The sequence below is a fragment of the Protopterus annectens genome, chromosome 3.part1 (assembly GCF_019279795.1).
Source record: "Protopterus annectens isolate FY-2018-M chromosome 3.part1, PAN1.0, whole genome shotgun sequence".
Lineage (NCBI taxonomy): Eukaryota > Metazoa > Chordata > Ceratodontiformes > Protopteridae > Protopterus > Protopterus annectens.
Genome location: NC_056732.1, coordinates 1610253764 through 1610279664, shown reverse-complemented (window position 1 = coordinate 1610279664; position 25901 = coordinate 1610253764). Strand labels below are relative to the sequence as shown.

The window sequence follows — 25901 nt, the reverse complement described above, 5'->3', positions numbered from 1 at the left end:
CATGCTAGACCCCAGCAATATGTTGACTGAGAACTTTAAGATGTGCTGGTTTTTAAAGGGGCAAAGGCATCAGAGACCAAATTGCCACCATCTGCTGGATAGCAGAGAAACAAGAGAGCTCCAGAAAAAAATACTTATTTCTTCTCTGTTGACTATTTTACAGCCTTTGACTAGGTGGACCATAAACTGTGTCATATTCTAGGAAAAACTGGGGTCCTGACTCACTTTATTTGCCTTCTGAGGTATCTGTATGCAGAACAAGAAGCAACATTTAGAACTGAGTATGGAATAACTGACTGGTTCAGGATTGGAAAAGGAGTTCAGCAAGTATCGTCATCCTAGTTATTCAATTTATTTGATGGATATTTCCAGCAAAATTGTGGGTTAGATGAATCAGATGCTAGAATCAAATTTGCTGGGAGAAATATTAACAACCTCAGATATGCAGATGATAATACTCTAAGTCAAGAACAAGTGAAGAGACTGTTCATGAAGGTGAAAGTAGAAAGAGTAAAAGCTGGCTGATTATTAAATGGCAAAAAACTAACATTATGTCATTCAACTCTATTAATTCTTTGCAATTGGAGAAGAAGCAGAGGCAGTAACAGATGTTATTTTCCTTGGCTCAAAAAAACTCTGCAGATGGTAATTGCATCCACAATTTGAAGAAAAGCTTTGGCAAATCTGGAAAAGATTTATATTGTCAATAAAGGACTGCATAGCCAAAGTTAAAAACTACAGCATGACTAAGGCTGTGTGCCAGAAAATCAATGCTCTTAAACTGTTGGCTTTGGAGAATGATGTTGAGGATTATGTGAACTGCTTACATCCTGACTCGGTCAGTATTTAAAGATATGGACCCAGACTATTAGTAAAACTAAAACTCATATATTTTAACTACATAATGCAAAGACAAAAATCACTAGAGAAAACAATGATGATGGAAAGATCAAAGACAAATGAAGGAAAAAGGAACAGAGGCTGAGGTGGATGGATAGCATTACTGAAGTATTGACTATGAGTTTGCAAAATCTTAAAGCACCAAGTCTTGACAGACACATCAAGTGTGTTGAAGTTCTTAAGGTCATGAAGGGTTGATCTCAACCAAATGACTAAGAAGCATCTATACAAGAAGTTAATGTACGTTTATAAAGTGCATTACAGCTACTTATTTATGTTCGGAAGTAGAACAAAAATCACTGCAACTGTAAATTCATAAATAAGTTATTTTAATTGGTTGGTTTGATTTTCCCACGCATTCCATGTTTTGTTGTAATAGCCCATTATATTTTCTCTGCAGCCTTCCTTTGATATGCATTAACTCATGCAATGTGTGCTAGGTTTTGTCTCTGAACTTGTAGTGTTGTTTGTAACACCGGTGGAGCTGTCCAAACAAAGCCTGTCAAAATATTGATCATACTACCTGGAAGAGCACAAATGTTGCTATTATACTTACTCCATGCTGTGAGAAATAAGCCTCACCTGGAACATGTGGCAGGTAAGTAAGGTAAGTAAGGGTTAAGTGATTGCTTGTGGCTAATATTTTTAATAAAGGAGTATACCACATCTTGCTGCAAAGTCATTGACCTGAAAGATGCCATGAGATTGAGTCTAGGACTGCTTTATAATAATATTGAAAGGTTCTTTAATTTTGTTCTGTGGCCTGGCAAGAATATAGAAGGAAATGGCAGGCTGCCTGCAACTGACAGTGAGCTTTCATTTTCTTGCCACTAATGTGGTGTATTCAATGGACTGAGTGTGCTGTGGCTGTGCCTGGGACTGCTGAACACTTGCTGAAGACCGTGATTTCTCCAAACCTCATGAATGAAAAAGATTGTTTATTAACGTCGCGATTTAACATGCGCGGAAACAAGAACTGAATGAGACTGTTGATGCTAACCATTCCTGATTGTGGAGGTTCAAATGATGTTACTGTTATTTCCAAGTCAGACCTGGACAACTTGTTCAGGGGATTTAGTAAACTGGATGCCAATATGGGATTTTGGCAAATTCCTTTGTCAGAGCATTAACTCTGCACCAACACTTTCAACGCATGATGGCAGAGGTCATTGAAGGACTAGAAGGGGTGATTTGCCACATGCGGCAAGAGAGAGGAAGAAAGAGCATCAGGCATCGCTGAATGTGAATGAATGTGGACAAGGAGTGACAAAAAGTGACCTTATTGCGTCATCATCCACAGATTCATAAGCCCAGACAGACCCAAGGAGCGTCCATCCATCACGGAGATGGAAGCACCTGCAACAGTAGAGAAAACTCAGAGTTCCTGGGCATGGTGTGAAAGGTGGGGAAAGTTCATCCTCATTTAGCTGAGAGGGGCATTCATGACTTAAAAGATGCGATCACCTCACCTCCAGTTTAGCAGCTGAAGCAGACAGTGTGTGTGTGTGCGGTTATGGACTTGTGCAGTCAGGAGGAACCCCTTGCTGAAGAGCTGGCCAGATCATTCTACATTAACAGTGAAAGATGGGTTGCTATTAAAAGATTCAATGGTGTTGTTGAAATTACATGAGGGACATCACCTGTCAGACTGTCTGGTGGCCTGGGCTCAGCCAACAGATAAACAACATGGTTTGGATGCATCTCAGAGAGGAGGAATCATCCTGAGCCCCTCATCCCAACTGAATGTCATTATTTGACTAAAAAAAACATACTTATACTCTTGCTGTGATTACTTATCCAGGTTTCTTGAGGATCGCATTGTTGAAGCATAGCAACCGCGACGAGGTCATCAACCACCCAAAGTCCAGCATGTTACAGCAGCCCCCAGGTTCCCCAGAGTAACGGGGGGGCGAAACGGCGTTCAGACTGTGAAGAACCTGCTTAAGAAAATGACCAGGTGTGGGTGACAGATATGAAGACCCCAGGTACTGTAGACCTAAAGCATTACTGCCAGCTTGAGTGCAAATCAAACCCTGTGGGTAACAGTCTGTAAAATAGCAATGTCATTTGTGTTATAGTAATCTGAACATGGCTAGAAAAGGAGATGTGGTGTATTCAATGGACTGAGTTGTTTCTAATGCATCTGAGATGCCCCTTCACTGACACTATGTTCAGCAAATGACGAATAGGGAAAAATTTGCAAATATCAGTGACTAAGATAGCAGTTGCTTTGAATAAAGACTGGATATATCCAGTGTTTCTGATGATAAAAAGTATTCAATCATGTTAGTACTTTTTTCAGAAAGTGAGAGTATTTGTTATTCTAGTCATGTGATAGAACTGTAGCATTATTCTTTGTTAACAATGTTGCTTATTGCAAACATTTCAGCTGATGGCGATATTTTTTCTTCCAGTTCCTGTTTCAAAGCCAAGAATTAATGTTTCCATTGAAACAAATCAGACAAGACTTGAATGCATAGTGGACACTGGAACCAGAGTTGTCTATGAGTGGCTATTAAATGACAGTTCTTTGCCATCACAATCATGGTACTCCTTAAGTGATAAGAATACAACACTGACGTTAAATATTACCAGCCGTGATTCCTTCAAATGCACTGTAAAAAATTCAGTTTCAAGTAACACGAGTGACCTAGTTCTGCCAGGCAATTACAGTAAGTATATAGTTTAACTATAAAGAGTAACAGTTATAAAATTTGCTTCATTGTAATAGTGCTAAAAAGTGAGCTAAGGAGAAACTCTGAATACCTTATGCACCTGACAGTTTTTATTATACAATATTTAAGTTCTTTATAATGTAGTATAACACTTAACTAAATATTACAATGTAGTAATATGCATTAATGTATCCAGGTCCAGATTCCAGACTCATGGAAATAAGAGACAGCCATTTCTGGGTTGCAATTGTTGGATGAGTTTATAAAAATGCAAGTCTTAAGACTCTCGGGGTTTGGTAAGGGCTACTTTGTTACTTTGCCCATATAAAAGGATTACGAGAAGTAAAGCTTTTAAAGTACTATTCTGGAATGGAGTTGAGAGTGACTTCTTAAAGTATATTTACACTTCTCAGCATATCTTTTTCTCATCCAAAATGAACTTTTCTCCCTACAAGATGTTTTCCATATTGCCACTTATAAATAACATATGACTTAGCTATAAATTATCTTCTGTAGTATTTCAATGATGCTTGGCTTTTTCAGTGCACACCATATTAAATATACATGAATTAAGCAATATGTTCTTTACAGCTTTATTTGCCTGACTCTTACATCATTGTGACTGTCATATTTGCATATTTTTGGTTTTTAGTATCCATAACCCTTCCTTTCTTTCCATTGTGATCTCTAAGGATTCACAATTCTTTAACTATGTAGTTTTAGTCATAGTGGTGAAGAGAGCTGAAGAAAGAATTTCAGAAATCTTGGTACTACTGACATACAGTGGGACTTCGTGGATTAAGAAATTCCCTGAAGTTGATTTATGGTCTTCACAAAAATCAATATAATTTAATCACTTTCTGTGGCTGTCAGAAAAGGTTTACTCGGGGGCGTGGCCAAGATGAGCACTGAGTAGCAGCAGATTTTATCAGCTCCACTAAGACAACTTCTACTCTCTGGAATTTTTGTCTTCATATCTTAAAACTGGATTTTTTTCATCAGACTTGCTTAAGATTAACATCTTCTACAATAATATACAAAAAATCTGAAGAAGGCAGATTTTCCAGTCAAATATTCACTTGGAAATACTCTTCTCATCGGAAAATAACCCAATGAGCTTCTCAAAGGCAAGCAGTCAATATTCTATTCTTAAAAAAGAATTTCAAACCTTATTAATCAACCCACAGGAACTACTAAAATTGATGAAAACTGACAAAAAAATTGACAACTTTAAAGAAAAAAGCTCTAAATAGATCGACTTACTTCATGAAGACCTGCAACAACAAAAAACTCAAATTACCGGTTAAGAGGAAGCATTCAATGACATGGACTATAGAATAAAAGAAAGTGAAAACAATGTAGAATTCTTAAACAAAATACTTTACTTCAAAACATACCGGATGATCTGGAAAATAGATCCCGTCATAACAATATAAGGATCTTTGCACTGCCTGAAAACATTGAGGGCAACAATATGATAAGCTTTTTAACATCTTGGCTACCAAAAACACTTGATCTTCCAGATGTCCTTCCCTTTGGCATAGAAAGAGCCCATCAGTCTTTATCTTCCTCAAATATAAACAAGAAATCACCAAAATCTGTAACAGTAAGATTTTTGTCTTCATCTGACAAAGAACTGGTTTTAAAAACTACATGGACTACCAATAAAAGTCAATGAAACAATAATATGCTTCGATAATGATTACTCATCTATGGTTATTTCCAAAAGGAAGATTTTTTTTACCTCTAATAAAAGAATTAAAAAAAGTTCAAGTGAAGACTCACCTTTTGTTCCCAGCAAAACTAAAGATTTTTCTTCCAGAAGGCCCCAAGATGTTTGAAGACTTAGACTCTGTTTTAGTTTATGTTAAAAATCATAAAATCCTGGAAAGAATAGAAGATGTGGAATGGGCTAGCCCTTCTCTCAAAGGAGTGGCATCTGGCACATCCAGGAAAATTCAGATAAGCAAAATGACTTAAAAACAAATGGCTCTCATCATAATCAGTCAGTCCTAATTTCATATTAACTGATACTATAAGCCAAAAAGGATATTTCTGTTTCAAAGTTACCTTTTAAGGTAAGCCTAACTCATTATTAATTAAAACAAAAGTTGTTTACAAAATATCTTAATACATGGGAGCTGAGTAAAGGATTGGGTGGGAAAGAAATGAATGGAGGCAACAAATACTAAACTCTCTATGTTAATGAGTTAAACTAAACAACTATGATTAACAATAAGAATAATAAATTCTTAACTTGAAATATTAAATGGTACACTATACACAGTGCTAATGTGTTGCAATAAGATGAGCAGTTTAGTGCTAAGAGATAGTACGAGTCTCCTATGATAGGTTTTCATCCTTCCTTTTCTTTTCTTTTTCTTCCTATGTCTTTCAATGTTTAAATATGGTTCTGTTTAAAGAGTTGCAATTTAAATACACATTGGTTGTCTCTGATTTGGGGGTAGAGGAGATATATAGAAAGTTAATAACTCTGTTTTAAAAAATAAATAGTTAAAAACAAACACCGCTGAGCAAAACAATGGAGGATTGCAGTCACATTTAAATCACAAGTAGCTCCTAAATCCAATAGCCAATGATGTAAAAAAGGTATGTAAAAAGCAGGTTTATTAATAAAAGAGCTTTCGCATGAGCTTCTTCAGACCTATACAACTAAACTGTCTGTAAACATCAGTTTAAAAAGCCAAAAAAATCCTGTCCATTATTTAAAGGTACATGGCTCATTAAAATATCATGTAAAAAGTCATATATAAAATTCCTATACACCATCATAAACATTTCAAAACAAAGCCATTCATATTCATATCCATTATTGGAATAAATAAATCAAAAGTATGTGTGACAGATGGGGGAGGAAAAATTTTAGTAACATAACTATCAAAACATTGACAGAGCATCTATGCATATAAAGGTTCAAAAAGACCCTACTGGCCACAAAGTAAAAACTCTTCATAGCCTCTTAACATCTTTTGGGACATAACCTTCTTGATTTCAGCAGAGTCGCAGGGGAACCCTTCCATTGAGACCTGGGGTGATATCTGCCCTAAACTTAATAATCCAATGGATTTCCTGGTCTCTGTATAATTGTTAATGTCCCTCTCCTGTATGTCCTTGAGATCTGTTCCAAGATCCTGAACTTAAAACGATGCTCTTGACCTTTGTCATTAGTGTGTTTGGATAGTGCATTATGTGTAGTACCTCTCCTTGTGTGGTATACATGCTCACGAATCCTATCCCTCAGTGTCCTATTGGTCTTGCCTACATAGTAGGCTGGACAGACTGTGCAGCAGGCTAGGTAAACTACATCTCTGGACATACAATTGCCCCTCGTCCTGATGTAGTAAATACCCGAACCATATGGATATCGGAAGACAGGGTCGGTTTCTATATAGGGACAAAAATTGCATTTGTCGCATGTGGTCATGTAGGGACCCAACAAAGCAGGTGGATCATTATGGACCCTTGGGTAGCAGAGCAAACTCTTTAAGTTCTTTGTACCTGTAAGGCTCTTAATAGTTGGGTCAACTGATAAAACGTGCCAATGCTTAGAGAAAATATCTTTAAGTGTACCTACATCCCTGGTGTAAAAAATGGGAAATGCAATTCCATTACAACAATACCAACAATACAAACAGTGCATTGAACTTGTACCTCTTCCTCCATCACCACAGGGAATACCAGTGACTCAGGGAACACGGACCGTGCTCCCAATAGAGATGCAATCGATGTAGGCACGGTTGAACTTCCTGGCTCATGCCTGGACAACGATCACACTGGCTCCAACAGCAACATTGGCCCAGCCATCCCCACAGACCAAGCTGGTCATGCAGGGCTGTACCCATCGGAACGGACTCTGTGCTGGAGCCGACAGCTACCACCGACTTGGATGCCAATGCTGATTCAGTAAGAAGGGCTGAATCTTCAGTCAGCAGGGCTGAACCAACTGTCCCGCCTCTTGAACCAGACGTTAGGAGGAAAGTTTCCTCCTATGCATCGAGTAGAGATCCTGATGGACGGATCCCATTTCCCTTGGATTCCACTTTTCACCATTCTCCCTCCAGAGGGATGGCAGACACCCTTTTCCCATCAGGGTGCCTACTAAACCAGGAGAAGTCGCTCCAAAATGCCAAGGGAGGTACAAGAGGAAATTTCACGGATCGCCCATCCAACCGACAATCAAGAAAATGTGGGAGGGTAGCATTAGGACCTCGTGTTCAATTTGTCCAGTCATGTTTTGACTGAACATGAGTCACAAGTCCTCTCTAAGGGTCTCACTTTTATTCCAACCTCAGATAGTAGATACGAAGAGACTTTAAGAGACTTTACGCTTTTGTCAGGAATTTGTCCCTGAAGGTTTTCTTCAACAGCACAGAGATGAAGGCTAATACCACTGTGTTTAGGACACCTAGTACATTCCTCCCTCCGATACACCCTCTGGTTGGTGCATATAGCAAACTGGTAGAAGATGAGATATATAGGTTGAATGGGTCAGAATCTGGCAACAGGAGAAGGAAATATAACCTCAGCCTTATACAACGAGGGCCTTGGACAACAACAGGGAGATTATTATCCGCAGACAAAGGAGGTGGGATTGTAGTTTTGACATGGACAGGTATAATAATGATATGCTACTAATGTTGGCTGATGACAAGTTTTATGTTCCTATTACCAATGATAGGGTGGACAGCATCATTGAGAGCATACGCCCATATTATTTGGTCTTTTGATAATGGTGTTATTGATACTTCTCTATATGAATTTTTCAATGTGGTTCATCCCCTATTACCTACCATTCAGGGTCTCCCAAAGATCCATAAGGATTCACTACATCCACCTCTTAGACCCATAGTTGCAGGGAGAGGGTGGTCAACTGAACCCTGTCACTTTTTGTTGAGGCACAACTCAGACCATTGGTTGATGCCAATAGGTTCATTCTTAAGGATACCAGACAGTTTTTGTTGGATTTCTACCAATATATCAACACTTGTTCTGGAATTGAAGACCTCATATGGGTCACCATGGACGTTCAGTCCTTATTTACGGTTATACCCAATGAGGAAGGTAGAGCAATGGTAGGTGCATATCTGAGGAGAACCGACCTCCCTCTGAAGTATGATGTTGATTTGATTCTTATGTTGTTGGCTATTATTTTAGAATCCAATCTTTTTGTTTCCATGACAAGATTTTTGCTATGGGCACTTCCTGTGCCAATAGCTACGCCAACTTGGTGATGGCAGAGTGGGAACATAGCTTCTTGTTTCAGAATAGTTTGTTTCAGGAGTCAGTACCATTCTATAGGCGTTTTGTGGATGATCTCTTCCTTGTGTGGAGTGGCTCTACAATACAATTAGAGTCCTTTTACACAGATCAACATGTCTGTCACCTTTCTGAAGTTTACTATGGATTGGTCAAGACCACTATTCCTTTTAGATGTCTTTGTTGATAAATTACCCTGTGGGATAGTCAACACGGGTGTTTATCGCAAGACCTGCTATAGGAATACACTGCTGCATCGTTCGTGCATGCATCCTGGCTATGTATACAAGAACATAGTGAAGGGACAATCAATGCGGATGTCTAGATATACACCCCTAGACAGTCATCTGGCAAGTGAATTAGGAGACCTTAGCAGCAAATTGAGGGAACGTGGCTATGACCACTTAGATATCTCCAGAGGGATGGCGGGCATTGCAGATCTGAGGATAGACAGAGCGAAACCATATTTCAGATGGTGCTGTTGAAATATAGAGGCCAGTGATGGCTTGGATAGCCAAGAGGGCGGTTCAAATATGGACAATGGAATTGCATTTCCCATTTTTTACACCAGGGATGTAGGTACACTTAAAGATATTTTCTCTAAGCATTGGCACGTTTTATCAGTTGACCCAACTATTAAGAGCCTTACAGGTACTCGACCTAGATTTGTTTACCGGAATAAAAAGAACTTAAAGAGTTTGCTCTGCTACCCAAGGGTCCATAATGATCCACCTGCTTTGTTGGGTCCCTACATGACCACATGCGACAAATGCAATTTTTGTCCATATATAGAAACCGACCCTGTCTTCCGATATCCATATGGTTCGGGTATTTACTACATCAGGATGAGGGGCAATTGTATGTCCAGAGATGTAGTTTACCTAGCCTGCTGCACAGTCTGTCCAGCCTACTATGTAGGCAAGACCAATAGGACACTGAGGGATAGGATTCGTGAGCATGTATACCACACAAGGAGAGGTACTACACATAATGCACTATCCAAACACACTAATGACAAAGGTCAAGAGCATCGTTTTAAGTTCAGGATCTTGGAACAGATCTCAAGGACATACAGGAGAGGGACATTAACAATTATACAGAGACCAGGGAAATCCATTGGATTATTAAGTTTAGGGCAGATATCACCCCAGGTCTCAATGGAAGGGTTCCCCGACCTCTGCTGAAATCAAGAAGGTTATTGTCCAAAAGATGTTAAGAGGCTATGAAGAGTTTTTACTTTGTGGCCAGTAGGGTCTTTTTGAACCTTTATATGCATAGATGCTCTGTCAATGTTTTGATAGTTATGTTACTAAAATTTTTCCTCCCCATCTGTCACACATACTTTTGATTTATTTATTCCAATAATGGATATGAATATGAATGGCTTTGTTTTGAAATGCCACTGTTTTATGATGGTGTATAGGAATTTTATATATGACTTTTTACATGATATTTTTAATGAGCCATGTACCTTTAAATAATGGACAGGATTTTGCCATTTTGGCTTTTAAACTGATGTTTACAGACAGTTTAGTTGTATAGGTCTGAAGAAGCTCATGCGCCACCTCTTTTTATTAATAAACCTGCTTTTTACATACCTCGCCTGCACTTGGATTTTTTACATCATTGGCTATTGGATTTAGGAGCTACTTGTGATTTAAATGTGACTGCAATCCTCCATTGTTTTGCTCAGCGGTGTTTGTTTTTAACTATTTATCTTTGAGCTTGTTGTTCCGTTGAGCATTCACTCCACTGGTCCTCTTTATTCATTATATCTGTTTTAAAAAAGCTTTAACTTGCATATAATTTATGTCATTCTTTACATTCAATATGCTTTGAACTTTGAATAATGTATTTGCGAGCCCTGCAGCTTAGCTCGTGCTAAATAACACATCATGAATCTTAAAAACTGAAGAAGCGTGAAAAAAAAAATGTTGCTGTTTTTCCCACTGGAATCCTTCAAAGAGACGATTTTTAGTCTTAAGTGTCTCACACAGATCAATTGCAAGCTGGAAACACCACCATAACTCCTCATAGCAGTGTGGGAACTAAAACAAGAAGCTTAATGACCTTTGAACTCAAATGTCACTTCAGTGTGACATGAAAGCAAGAAGACCAACAAACCAGGAAAGTAAATACACTCAAATAAGATGACACAGAAACGGATCCTTAAATAAATTATATGAGAAGGAAAAGTGAGTTTTTCTTTGTTTAATTTTATACATCACATTCTCAGATAAACAGACTTCAAATTATTGCCTATTGGAGCTCTCTGAGTACTTACACCATATTATGAACTGCTTGAGTCAGTAATGATTGTATGCTGACAAAATAGAAATTTTTGTACAATGCTTAGTCTGCTATATGCATACTTAGAGCCTTTATGTTTTAAGACAAAAAAGTATCCTTTCACTACCTACATATATAGGTTTCTTCACACTAACTCTAGACCTACATATTATGTCAAAAAAAACTGCTATACCGTTTGGATACTATAACAAGTTGTTGACTCAGACAGCGATACCTTTTATATTACAAGTAACAAATAAATTGGGAATGTGGAGGTGATTCAACAAATGTGTATGATAACCTTAAATATCCAAATGTGTGTCTTTTTTTTTCTCTCTTTACCTACTTCACACATTATTTTGATAAGGAAAAATGACAGTCATTTAATATGGCTTTTAAATGTATATATTCATAAGAAGATACCGTTTATACTGTTTTTAATGTTAACATGGTTTACGAGTTTTTTTTATTTCAGTTCAGTAAGCATATAGTAACTAAGATAATTCATATTGCTTAAAGAGAGTCCTAATCCTGTTATGTATTATTCTCTAATTAGTTTAAATGGAAACTGTTATAGATAAAAGGTGTTATTTTAATAAGAGTTATAAATATCTGTTTTAACCTTAAGTTCAGTAACAGAGGGAGGAGAAACACAAGAAAAAGAGGAGAAAATCCATATACATACTTAGACGTTAAATGTATATGCTTTTCTCATTTATCAGACCTTTTAATGTCTTGATTATTAGAAGAAATATATTATACTAATTTAATGGAACTTGCTAGATGAGATATATATAACCATGTAGATAAATTTCTCAGAAAAGTAATTCTCAATATTAACAGTTTGAATTCAAGTACTATTTATATTCATAAAGTGGTTGCTGATTTGCTGCTGTTACAGCAAGGGGGGTAAATCTAAGTGGCAGATGCTACTTGGATTGAGAGTTTATAACTCCAGGCCAGACATATCATTATTTCTTAAAAGTCGGCACTGTATACTTAATTCTATTGAACAATCACAGCTGACATCCATTATATTTAATACTTACAAGATTACAATTCATAAAAATTTCAAAACATACTATACCCACAATAAATCACTAGTTATGGAATGTAGCCCTAATATAGCTTATATAGGAGGGGAAATACAAAAAAAATTATTTCAAATTGACGTGACGTTTAGTTATCTAACAATTTCATGTATTTAGAATGGTTTAGAATGGTTTCACTGAAAGGTATCTCAGTTAATATTAATGGCTTAAATAATCCAAGAAAAAGAGGGAGTTTATTCATATATCTAGCTTACATAAATCTAACCTGATTTTCTTACAAGAAACACACCTATCGAGGGAAAACATAAAAACATTAAACACCAATAAGTATGTAGTCTTAGTAAGTTCAGAGCATTCAAAAAAAAAGAGGAGTAGCAATCCTTTGGAATAAATCTTTACCTTCACCAAGAATAATTAAGATATAAGATGATAAAGACATAGATTGGATGCCCAGCATAGGCATTAATACAATTAAGCAACATCTAAACCAGGTAGTTTTCCAGTCAAAAGGAAATATCATTATTGGAGGAGATTTTAACTGTATCCTAACAGAAAATGAACCCAGTACCTTAGGGAAAAGGAAAATAACCTCTCATGCCAAACAATTAATACAGTTTATTGGTTTATATCACTTATAAGACATATATGAACATGCTGACCCTAAATCATTACAATATACATTTTTTTTCTAACAGACATAATTCCTACTCTAGGATAGAGATAATATTGTTCTCCAGTCAAATAATTAATGATTTAACTAAATCTAAGATTATATCATGCCTGTTATCTGACCATAACTCAATTGTTTTTGAACTTTTTATTAATGTAACATTTAATGTGTAAATCAGAAGAATTCTACCTACCTAACACAACTAAAAGAGTTCAAAGAATTTTTAAATCAAGAAATCCAAAACTTTATAACTAAAAACTCTTCTCCTAACATCTTAGACACGCATATATATATATATATATATATATATATATATATATATATGGACAAATCAATAGATGGCATTCCAATAAAAGAAAAACTTGGGATAAAGACTTAAAAGAAATACAAGATAAATTAGATGTGTTGCAACTTAACTCATCAAAAAGAATATTAGGGATGAAATAAACAAACTGAAAAATGAATATAGTGAAATATTATATCACAAGACAATGATTTGCTTATAAAAATATAAATTTCTTGCTTACTCATTGAACCCCCAAATCTAAGTAATATTAAAAACAAGACAAAAAGACTGAATAAACATAATCATATCAAAAAGATATATTCAGTAAAGAAAAAAAGAAAGTCTTCAATTTACATTTAGAGATCATTTTCTTAAAATTAATCAAAATACAGTCAAAATTGAGTCTAAAGGTAAAATAAAAGAATATATTAATAAAAACATCAATAGTAAACTTAACAAACAACAAGCAGAAATTATAGATAAAGAAAAAATAACATATTCAGAAATCCAAATTCAAATTGGTAAATGTAAACAAAATAAAGCATCATGTAACAATGGTATTATACCAGAATTATATAAAATATTTCCTAAGAGTGTGCTTACTGTACTTCATAATGTATTCTCAAAAGCCCAGAACAAATCTATAATACCCCCATCCTGGAAATATACATTTATATCACCTATTTTGAAATCCAATAAAGACCCAATGTATTGCTCTTCCTATATGCTTATCTCATTATTGAATGTAGACTATAAAATGTTCATGAACATTTATACTGAAAGACTGAGAAAATTCCTACCACATTTAATAGAAGATCATCAAACTGGCTTTATAGTTAACAAAAATACATTCGACAATATTAAAAGAACTTTAGCATTAATTGATTATTCTCAAAGAAGGAAAAAAGATGTGACATTAATAAGCTTGGATATAAATTCAGCTTTTGATTCAGTAAATTGGGATTACTCGTTTGTATTACTTGAATGTCTAAATTTCTCAAAAACATTTATAGACTTATTAGAACACTTATATAAGGGGGCATTAGCATACATTAAAATCAGTACATCTATATCACCTAACATTCCTGTCATAAAAGGAACTAAACAAGGATGCCCACTTTCTACTTTATTATTTGCCCTGATAATGGAACCATAGGCTAATAAAATAAGGAAAAATAAAAACACAGAAGGATTGGAAATTAACACAGAAATATCCTCCAAAATTCAGCTTTTTGCTGACAGTGTACTTATAAATCAAAAGGGAATTATTCTTTTATAACATCATTATTCAATTCCATAAATAGTTTTCAAAAAGCATCAGGTTTAACCTTCAATGAGGACAAAACAAAAATTCTACTCATCTCCTCAAACAAAAATAAAATAATGGGTAATAACCATAAACATAAACTGAACACTGACCAAGTTACATATCTAGGAATATTAGCCAAAGACACTAAGACTATAATACAGCTAAACTATAATAAATGTTTTGAAAATATTCAAGCACTTCTAATGAGATGGAACACATTTTTTACAACAGATGAAAGTCTAACTGTAATTAAAAGGATAATTCTTCCCAAGATTCTCTATGTTATTCAATCTATCTTATTACTACCCACCAAATCACTAACTAGCAAATTAAACACAATGTTAACATTTTTTGGACCCCCCAAAAAACAAGAATAGCCTTCAAATATCATTTAAACAGTTGGAACAAGGGAGGAATAGCTTTCCCAGACCTAAATTTATATTCAAGTTCTTCCATAATCAATACTTTAACTCAATTAATGGACATACCTTACTCAGCCAAATGGAAAAATTAGTAGGATACAATAAACACAGACCTAATTACAAAACCACAGTTATACAAAATGGATTTATTAAATAATCTCATGTTATGGATTTTAAAACACTACTTTATCACCCAGGTTACACCTAAACATACAAAAAAGTATAGCATTAATATCTTAACAACTTTTAGAAACTTTATAGATGATCACACCATCTACAAAGAATAGATTTTTTTTGATATTCCTACAACCTTGACTCAACAAATTTTGTTATCTGATCCAAATAAAAACACATCACTCAAACAGAAGGAATTAAAATTTTGGTTTCAGATGATTTCTGACAGAAAATTCAAAGTACAGATTTAATAATACAAGCATCTGCTCTGGACAAATCTTTATGGCTGGATATACAAACCTTTAGACAATTTCTAATAAATAAACTTAACTTGATATCTCCTGCAACTAGACAGGATTCTGCTATTTTGATAGACTATTTGGAATTAAGCTTACAACAGAAATCCTCTTATACAGGTACTCTTTCTTATATCTACGGAATCATCAGAGAAGACGTATGAAGTTGCCCAGAAAAATTTTGGAACTACTATTATACAATTAATAACAAGTCTCCTAGGAAACAAGATAAAATAATTATATTGGAATCAGCAGGTAAAACAACATCTTCTCTTAAATGGAAATCATACACCTGGAGGTTTTTGTATAGATCATTTTATACACCTCAAATTATTAATAAAATCAATAAAAAAGGTAACATATGTAACAAATGTAAGTCTGGGGTAAATATAGGATAGGCACATATGTTTTATGACTGCTCTGAATTAAAAGTTTATTAGGAGAAAGTCAATAACTTATTACAAGCTTTATTTACAGATAATTTCACTTTAAATAAATCTATGGTTCTCTTCAACATATCCATAGCAAATTGTGTTAAAAAATAAAACTCCCCCCTTAATCTGGTCAATACTTGCTGTGGCCAGAAAGATCATTACAAGAAACTGGATTTCAGACTCCCCTCCAACCGTTACAGAATTCAAGAATGGTATAACTGATGGGTACCTGTTATTTAATCGACCATCCTAAATGTCAAGTATTGGAAGATCGAATGGGGAAGTTCGAAAAATAGAAATGTCAAAGCCGCAGAAATTTGAGTTCTTTCCCAGAGAAAGAATTTGGTTGGCTGTTTCCGTGTCTTCGACATTTTCTGTACTGTGGTGCGAAAGTTACAGATCGGGTTAAGGTAAGTGTGTGAGTGTGACGGACATTGGGATTAGGGTGCGGGTAAGGTAAGTGTGTGAAAGTGACAGACATTAGGGTTAGGGTGTGGGTAAGGTAAGTGTGCGATAGTGATGGACTTTAGGGTAAGGGCGTGAGTAAGGTAAGTGTGCAATAGTGGATGGACTTTAGGGTTAGTGCGCGGGTAAGATAAATGTTGTATAGTGATGGACTTTAGAGTTAGGGTGCGGATAAGGTAAGTGTGTGATAGTGACGGACTTTAGGGTTAGGGTGCGAGTAAGGTAAGTGTGCGATAGTGACGGACTTTAGGGTTAGGGCACAGGTAAGGTAAGTGTGTGATAGTGATGGACCTTAAGGTTAGGGCTTGGGTTAATGTTAGTGCATAGATAGTTGTGTATGTAAGGTGTAGTGTAGGTTTGTTAGGTTTTTGGTGTATTTGTGTTGTGTGTGTGTTTTTTGGAACAGCGATTTTTTTTTTTCCCCTGGGAAAAAATTCACTGTTCTGAGGTTTCATTGTTGTGATATTTTGAACTTCCAAATTTGAACATATTTTAATGCTTTGTATGTAGCATGACTTTGTAATTATTACTGCAAATGTGAACTAGCAATATTTGATGTCTAGAGGCATCACTAGGATGTAACTCCAGAAACACCTGGAAGTGACTCTTGGCTGTAATGAGTTAACTATGTTCATAGTTTGAGCAGACTGACCTCGCCTAAAAAGACACTGTAGGGAAAGAGAAAGTTTTGGCCTATAGACTACTTGGCAGCATAAATATTGGCTTTAGGTGACTCGGTTGCTTTAACTAATTTTGATGCGATGGGTGCTAAACTAAACTGAATTTACAGTTATCCATCCATTCATCTAAATTACATTTGAATATAATAAGAGAAGTACTTTCCTTTATACTAAGTGGAAGACAGTGTCATAGAAAAAGTATTCTCTGTGATCCCTCCGAAAGGTTATATTTATCTTGCAAAAGAGATTGAGATGCCTTGAGTAGGTGTTTATGGAACATTTGGACTTGTGCATGCATGATAGGACTGACAGGATACATTCTGTTCAGGCTCTATGCATGAGGCAGACATTGACCCTTAATAACATGGGTGAGATGGGCAAGGCTCTGAGATGGTCTGTATATTTTTTTCTAATTTAAGCCCATAATTTGTTTTATGTTAGGAAAGGGAAATTTTGAATATGTTTAAGAATAATAAAAATATTAGAGTCATGAAACTGGACAAGGGTGGCATGGTGTTATTGTTCAACTTGGAAGATAAGAATGTAATGATGAATTTGTTGCATAATAATGAGACATAGTCACCCATTTCTAAAAATCAGATTAATATTGCATATAAGCATATACACTCATATTTAGAAGAATTTCTCCTAGAAAATATGATTGGTTTGGAAATATGTAAATTTTTACAACAACCTAATCCAGTTATTCCAAATACCTTTGGTATTCCCAAAATTCATAAAAAAGTGAATAACCCACCTTTCAGACCCCATTGGGTAAAAGATGTGGTGGACAACACACCACATTTGTTAAAGGACTCATGGAATTTTTTGGGTAAGTCAAAGTGAAGTATTTGGAAAAAAGAACTTGTGTTTTTGACTATTGATGTAGTGGATCTTTTCTCAGTTTTGCCAAGGAGGGAAGAACTTGATTTTTTTTGGACTGTTTTATTTCAAAAGTCCAACTTACCAAAAGAGATGATTGCTACTACTATTGAGTTGATGAAATTGGTGTTAGAAAATAACTATATACATTTTGAAGGAGAATATTTCCAGAAAATTGCTGGTGTGGCAATGGGGGCAGTATGTGCCCCAGTTTTTGCAAACATTGTCATGCTAGGCTGGGAGAATGAGTATGTCTTTAATAGCTCCTTTGCCAGGTATTTGCATCTATACATTAGGTATTTGGATGATATATTTATTTTGTTGGATGAGCCTTTTGAGGAGATGTCCAATTTTGTGGAATATTTAAAAAGCTGTACTGATTATTTCAACTTTACTTAATGCTAGGATAAAGAAAGGATTGACTATTTGGACACACTTATTTCCCACATTGCAGAAGGGTTTAAATCAAACCCGTTTAGGAAGGAGACATTCTGTAATAGTTATCTGTGTTATTCTAGTAATCATCCTTATTTTTACAAGAAAAACTTGGTTAAAGGACATGCTATATGCATTGCTAGGATGACCTCAGAATGAGCCAAGGTATGAGATGAGATTAATAAACTCAAGGAGATGTTCACAAATAGAGTTACCCTGATAAAATGGTAGATGATATTATTTGGGAAGTCTATCAGGGATGGAGGTCAAGATATAAACCCCTTTTGGGAATAGGTATGGGGAAGTCAAGTGAAAGGATGGAAGATGTTAAGCATGAAAAGGCATTGGTGCTTGAAATCAACCAATATTCTGGGGAAACTAGGCCTATAGTAAAAAGGAATTGGAACATTTTTAAGGTTAACAAGGAACTTTATGACCTAGTAGGTGAGGACCTTGTATTCACCTATAAAACTGGGAAGAATATTAAACGAATATTTGATAACAATGGGGTTAATGTTATAGCTATGAGTAAAGGGACATGTCCATGTGGTAGGTGTAACCAGTGTTCTTACATAATAAAGGTGGATAGTTGATTTTGGATAATAAGTTAGGGAGTAGGGTATTTTTCCAGAAAGGCAACTGTGATAATAAAAGAATATGTTTTAGCTGATACTTGTCCTGCCTTTTATGTAGGGAAGATGGAGAGAGAACTGAAAAATAGAATTTATGAACATATTTATGATATAACCTGTAAAAAAACAGGCTAGTGCTCTGTATAAACATTCAATTACATGTGTAAATTTCTCTCATTTTTTTTACTTGGTATTATAGAAATATAAAGGTTAACCCTAGAGATGGTGACTGGAAGGGATATTTAATGAAGTGTGAGTTAATGTGGCAGTTAAGGTTGAATGCCATTTTTCCCCAGGGTTAAATGATCAGGTTTCTCTTAAATCTGTTTTAAATGAGAGGGCAGTCTCCATTCAGAAGTGGTGATAAAGTTAAAATTTGTATTCAGTGTAAGTTTTGTGAAATTAATGTTTTTAAGTTTTTTGTATGCATTTAATATTTGTTATACATAATGTTTTAATGAAGAACAAAATTTAAAGGATATTGTTACCTTAAGGATAATTAGTGGTTTAATCAATTAATTAGTTAATTGAATAGTTATTGGGAAGATAGGGTATATAAAGATGTTTTGAGCACTGTATTTTATCTGATGAAGTCTCTGTGTATGGGACGAAAGCGCTTATGATGTTGAGTTTTTATGATAAAACAGCCATTGAACTCTGGTTTCCTTGCCAAGTCATGGTTTCTTGTTTCTTGTAGTTTTGGTCTGGTTTGCCATGCACCATTCAGTTTACATTTTTTGTTTTATGTTCTCATTTTAAATGCGGCAAGAGTTTGGATGGATACATATCAAAAGTGATATTATATTCAATGATTGAATATCAAGTAGAATGAAATGATTGCATCCCTGGACCTGGATATAATAACTTTAAATATAAGCTGTACAATGAGAAATGACTCCCTTACACCATTCAAAGGGTAAATGTTAGACTTCTGTGGCAGTGCAAGTGTTAAGTGCTGTGTCCTATGGCTTGTGAAATTAGAGAGGGAGGAAGTTTGACTCTCACAGCAGTCAACTTGTGTGTATGTATAAAGATTTGTATATAGAGTGAGGTAAGCATGAGTCTACAGATTGTTGGCTTCCCTCAACTAACAATCAAGACCGGAAATCAAACCGATTGTCTGGTAGTCCAGAAAACACTGTACAAACTCTGGTATTCTGTTTTAAAAAAGGAAACAGACTGAGTTTGTTAAACTGGTGGATTTACTAGGCTTTTTTACAGAAAAGCATAGTAAATTGGCAGAAAGCAGGTATCAGGAATGGAAAAAGAGGGAGTTCCCATCAACTGATGTCATATCATCACAAAATAGGTAAAACATGAATAGGAGTGGGGGCAGAAATGGGCAGGGTTACGGGTGATGTGAGGGGTTTGGGCTTGGTCCAGTTTTAGCCACGATGAAAGGTGGCAACCCTAATCAAGAGATAATTTTGCATTGGAAGGTGAGTCCAGTTCAATATCAGACCCTTTTCACAACATCATCTTCTCTGCAACATACCAAAGATGTCATCTTGTATAAAGTGCACTCTATCGCAATAGAAGTCAGAATTCTGACCTCTAGATAGATAGTTGGTTCTAATCTCCCAAGTCAAATTGTGCATGTGCGATGGTGGGGCCAATGAAGGATTTATTCAACAGCTAGCTCATGACTCTGTCAGGAGAATCATTTAACTAGCCAAATGGATCCTAATTCCCCTCTTACCTCTGTCCACAAACACATTCTGTCTGCCACACAATGATGAGGCAATCCTTTCAAAGACGTACTCCTAAAGTTGGACCTCTCCTGTGACATGTGTGTATAATGCAGTTTTATGTAGACTGCCTAAGTAGACAGGTAGGGAGTTAATGTAGAGTGGTAAGAATCTCATCAGTATTAATGTTTGTGTGAATGTAGATGGACACAGGAGTGTCTTATTTGTAGTGCCAACATTTAGAAACCTAGCTGGAAGTCATTTTAGCACACACAACTCCTTTACAAGACACAACTGATGTTATCCCTTCAGAGATGAGTCTGGCTCACAAGAAGATAGCCTTCTCCTGTGGCACATGCAAATAATACACTTGTGCATAGAATGTGTGGCTATATAGGTAGGGGGTTCAAATACAGCAATGGGGAACTTGTAGAAGTGTGTGTGTGTGTGTGTGTGTGTGTGTGTGTGTGTGTGTGTGTGTGTGTGTGTGTGTGAAGGAATGAACTCAGGATTGTGGCTTACTTGGATTTGAAGTGTCAACATTTAAAAACCTTAGCTAGAAGTCATTTTAGCATACACATCTCCTTTGTAAGACACAGCTAACGTCACCCCTTCAGGGATGCAGTCTGTCTCACATGAAGTCAGACTTCTCCCATGCCATGTGCATATAATACACTTAGATTGTGTGACTACATAGGTAGGGAGTTTGATTCAGGACTATCTTCTTTGAGTGAGTGTTTCTAACTCTTACTGTGCAGAGCAGGCTTGAAAACCATATATGATATATAGTTACACAGTGTGCTTGTGCTGTGCGACCACTTTTTAGCAAAAATGTCAATATAATACAAAGTGGTGTTGTCATCCATTGAAATGTGCAGTGTCACATCTGTAAAAGAAATCTAGACCTGCACTTGTGTTTTAGCAAACCTTCTGTAGCTTATACTGTTAGTTATGTAGTTCATATCCTGACATTGCTGCTTACACCTAATGTTCATGTTGCTGACAGTGTTGTCACCCCTGTGTGCTATGTTAAGGAGTAGCTGTTGCTCTTACAAGAGTTTATTGTAAATTTCAGTTTATTCTAAATTTCATTATGAAACACTGTATTGAAGACTGATGCTGTCATTGGATTAGATTTTCCTTCCATAACAATTGTAGTAAGATACTTCCTCAGGATTGAGAACATGAGATGATGTAATGTATGTTGTTGCCTTATAAAGTCATGTATTCTGATGGAGAATTATATCAACATTGTATATAATTGTCGTCCACCATCACAGTGACAGCAGCAATATGGCATGGGTGTGTTTCGGTATACCTACCAATCAAGCAATGCTGTCTGTCATACAGCAATATTATTTCAAAGTACCTATAGTGACACATATTCCTTGTTTCATTAACTCATTCACTGTGGAGCAGCTCAGAACATGCTGCCTGCTTACTTTCACCATAGGAACAACAGTGCAGCCTGGGCTCATTTTCAGATAATCCATTTGTAATACCATACAGAAAACAAATGTTCATAACTCTTTAACCATAAGACCTAGACTAAAAATGTAAATGCAAAAGTTGTTCAGTAGACAATGATCTTTTCAACATTGTAATTGTTGATAGTGTGTATCTAAGTCATTATTAAATATTTGCCAAGGAATTCTGAGGTTATGCATAATTTTTACCTTTTTTGTAAAACAAATCACAGTATCTTAGTGAATGTATCATGTAGACCCGTGCAATTTATAATTTGTTTGTGTGAATGTCAGCTTTGATACATTAGCCATTACTGTGTAATACTCCTTTACTGAGATAGATATTCACAGAAATATGACTGATATTATATTACTAATATGACAAACAAAGCATAATATCTCATCACCTGTAACAGGCAGAGACTAAATCTCAGTGTGAAGGTTGTGTGGCTCAATGTCAGCTTCAGAATGATACATTATATGTGTCATCACCATGCTGCCTTGCAAAAATATTGGCATAATAATGAGAAATATCCTAATTTCCATAATATGACAAATAAGCCGCGTATTTGATTCATGTCCTTGTCATAGATCAGCAATATTTTTTTGCAAAAACTGATGTTTCTTTCTTTGTTCTGTTGTGAATATTACACTTCACTCCTGAACTTGCCTTATTTCCTTGCACACATATTAATATAAATATGGCAAAAATATTAATTTTCATACCTACTCTACAAGCAAACAGACTGTGACATCTGTCCATGTATGATGTTCACAATTCATATTACTACCTGAAGTTGTACATTTTGATAGTGACTTCAAAAAGATATGTCACTCATTACCTTGTCATCTTTCCTGGCATGGTTATTTACCAAAATATTAAAAAATATCATAATTTTCATAACCTAAATCCTAAACAATCTGTGATATCTGTACATGTGTACAGCATACTGATACAGTTCTTTTACCATCTTGCAAGTACTAATACTGTCTTCAAAATGTAGGTCTTACTCAGCATGTTGGCATCTTCCCTACCAGAGTTATTCACCAGAATATGAAAAAAATAATAAATTTCATAACCTAATTCATAAACAAACTGTGATATCTGTACATACCAGAACACTATATACCGAATGTGTGATATATGAATCTATTATGTGGTACAACATTCAGTTGCAGTAATTCACAAAAATATGAACCGCATAACCACAGTGGCTATCTTCATATGTATTTTACAGCACAAACAATTCAGAAAAAAGAAAGAAATAAATAGGGGGTAAAAGACTTCTGCATGACTCCATATATACAGAACCCCAAATCTGCCATGTGCATTCATCAATGTGATAGAGTTTTAGTAATGTGAATCAAAGTGGCAGCTGCACGAGGGTTTTACCTGACAAGTGATAATGGTCTAGTGTTATACTGTAACTCCACAAATTGTAAATTAATAATGTGATAATGACTTACATTTCATTACTGAAAGGTTCCGCATGTTCAGACAAAGGTAATAATTGCTGTGCATTACCTATTGAGCAGACATTCAGTACATTCCTGGTACAGGTGTAATGTAAGATTGAGTCATTACCATGTCTCAGTAAAAGACAGTATAATTTTTATATTACTGAGCCCTTCCTCTCACCTAAATTCTATACATGACTAACTGAAAGAATTGATAAAACTGCAAAATTACTAGAATGAGCTTGAATGACCCTACTTCATCTACCTCTCCCTTCCTGTTTTTTCTATTCCGCAGTATCTGTTTCCAAACTCTAATTTAATGCTAGCACCTGTGCCATAAATAGGTTGTATTTCAGTCCATCTTACCCTGAGTGGAAATTACGTCATCCTAAACTTACTACAAATATGTGGTTTAAATTCTAATGTATGCAGTTGTAATTAGTACATGTGATGGCTGTTTTTTTTTTTCCACTTAATTACTTTTGTCATATTTTATTATGTATGTATCTTTTGGAGCTTTTCTCCTCAGGTATCCACTGAAAAAGGGCATATGCCCCGGACAACAAATGTCAAATAAATAAATACATAAATAAAGCAACTGGAATGAATGTCTTTATCTGTTAATTACATAGAACTCTGTCAGACTCTCCTTTATGGGCCATATCTTGTACTTTTCAGAGTGATTACTGACACTGCAGTTTAGCCAGAAGTATTGTCTGAAACATACGGTTGCTCCATGCCAGAATTAGTGTATGAGTAATAACATTATCTCTCTAAGATATTCTCGTGATTAGAATCAGACACACAGATAACAAAGTCAGAAATATCTGAACAATCCGGTTGATCCATGTAAGAGTTACTGCAAAAATAATGACAACAGATCCATGATAGATTTTTAACGACAAGCAGTAACATTTATCAGAATCAGGCACACAGATAACAAAGTCAGAAATATCTGAACTATCTGGCTGAATCACCTAAGAATTAGTGCAAAAGTAATAAGATTTATTTCGCTGAATCATGCCTCTGATTAGGGAATTTTAGTCACTAAATAATGACATGCATTTGAGTTTCAGACTCTACTTGGCATATAGTAAAGTTTGATTCATAGGTAAGGGATACATTGGCATAATGATTAAGGTCTTTATCTCCCAGCACAAGGTACAAGGTTAAATCCTTACCTCCCGCCAGTACCTGTTTGGAGTTTGCATGTTCTACCTGTGTTCATAGGTTCATAGGTAGATACTAGCTATCTGCCCTAGGGCATTTATAAGCCTAGCCAGAGTGTATTTGGCTTCCGCCTCCCTATTAGATTAGCCTACTGTGCCTCTGTAAAGTAGGTCACAGAAGGTACCCTTTTAAGATTAGTTTACTGTGCCTCTGTCTAGCAGGGACACAGAAGAGATCCCAGGGGTGAATTTGCGATTTCCCATCCACGCGTCCAGATTTCGCTTGTCTGACTGGGGGGGGGGGGGGTCCTTCCACCTCTGAAAAAGATGTTGAGTGTTTCCATTTCATACTCATCAATGAATGGAGCTGTGGCCTGCAGCACAGACTCTACATGGTGCCCTATAAGGAGAAGAGTTGTATAGACTAACTGCTTTGGGCATCTACTGCGGTGCACAGTATCCCCAAGATAGGAAAACATAGATCACAGACTACACACTGTAGCAGGACTAGCCACTCAATGGTGTAAAATATGGTTCTAGGTGAGTCAGTCATGTTGACTAATGTTGCCAAAAATGTGTATGGGTATTTGTCAGTGATAAGTGGGTTGAGGATACAGCATACTCTGACCTACACCAGGGACTCATGCTAAAGGTGTGAGGGATGTACATGTCCCTATTTGCCAGTGTGTGCCTGCCATAAAGCCCAGCAGCAACACATTTCATGAAAGTTCTGGTGAGGATTATTGATAAATGGCTACGTGTGTGTATGTGTATGAACCTTTGTATTTTTGTGCGTGTGTATGTGTACACACATAAACCTTTGCATGTATGTGTTTGTACATATATGAACCTATGTAACTTTTCTGTGTGTGTGAACCTTGGTATTTTTGTGTGTGTGTGTGTGTCTGTGTGTGTGTCTGTGTGTGTGTGTGTGTGTGTGTGTGTGTGTGTGTGTGTGTGTGTGTGTGTGTGTGTGTGTGTGTGTGTGTGTGTGTGTGAATGAACCTTTGTATTTGTGTATCTGTGTGTGACTCTGATGTACTGCTTTGGATTTAATTTGTCAGAACACAAATTTTAACTTAGAATTATTTAATAATAAGAACTATTTTGCTATAATTGAACTGTACTTCTCTGACTGGAACTTTGACACGGAGGGCCTACATTTTGGATTTCATTTTATATCAAGAAATAAGTAGTAGCTGAAAATAATTTTAGAAAACAGACTTTGGCATTACAGCCCTT

The 25901-nt window shown here is 35.8% G+C and overlaps 1 protein-coding gene across 1 annotated transcript in view; it reads left to right on the top strand.

Annotated features, from left to right (window-relative positions):
- Window positions 1-25901, top strand: part of LOC122798580 (hepatocyte cell adhesion molecule-like) — a 607511-nt gene that overhangs the window by 294012 nt on the left and 287598 nt on the right. The window contains exon 3 of the mRNA XM_044067644.1: window positions 3315-3572. Within this exon, the coding sequence (XP_043923579.1) occupies window positions 3315-3572 (258 nt within the window). The remainder of the gene's footprint in view (window positions 1-3314; window positions 3573-25901) is intronic.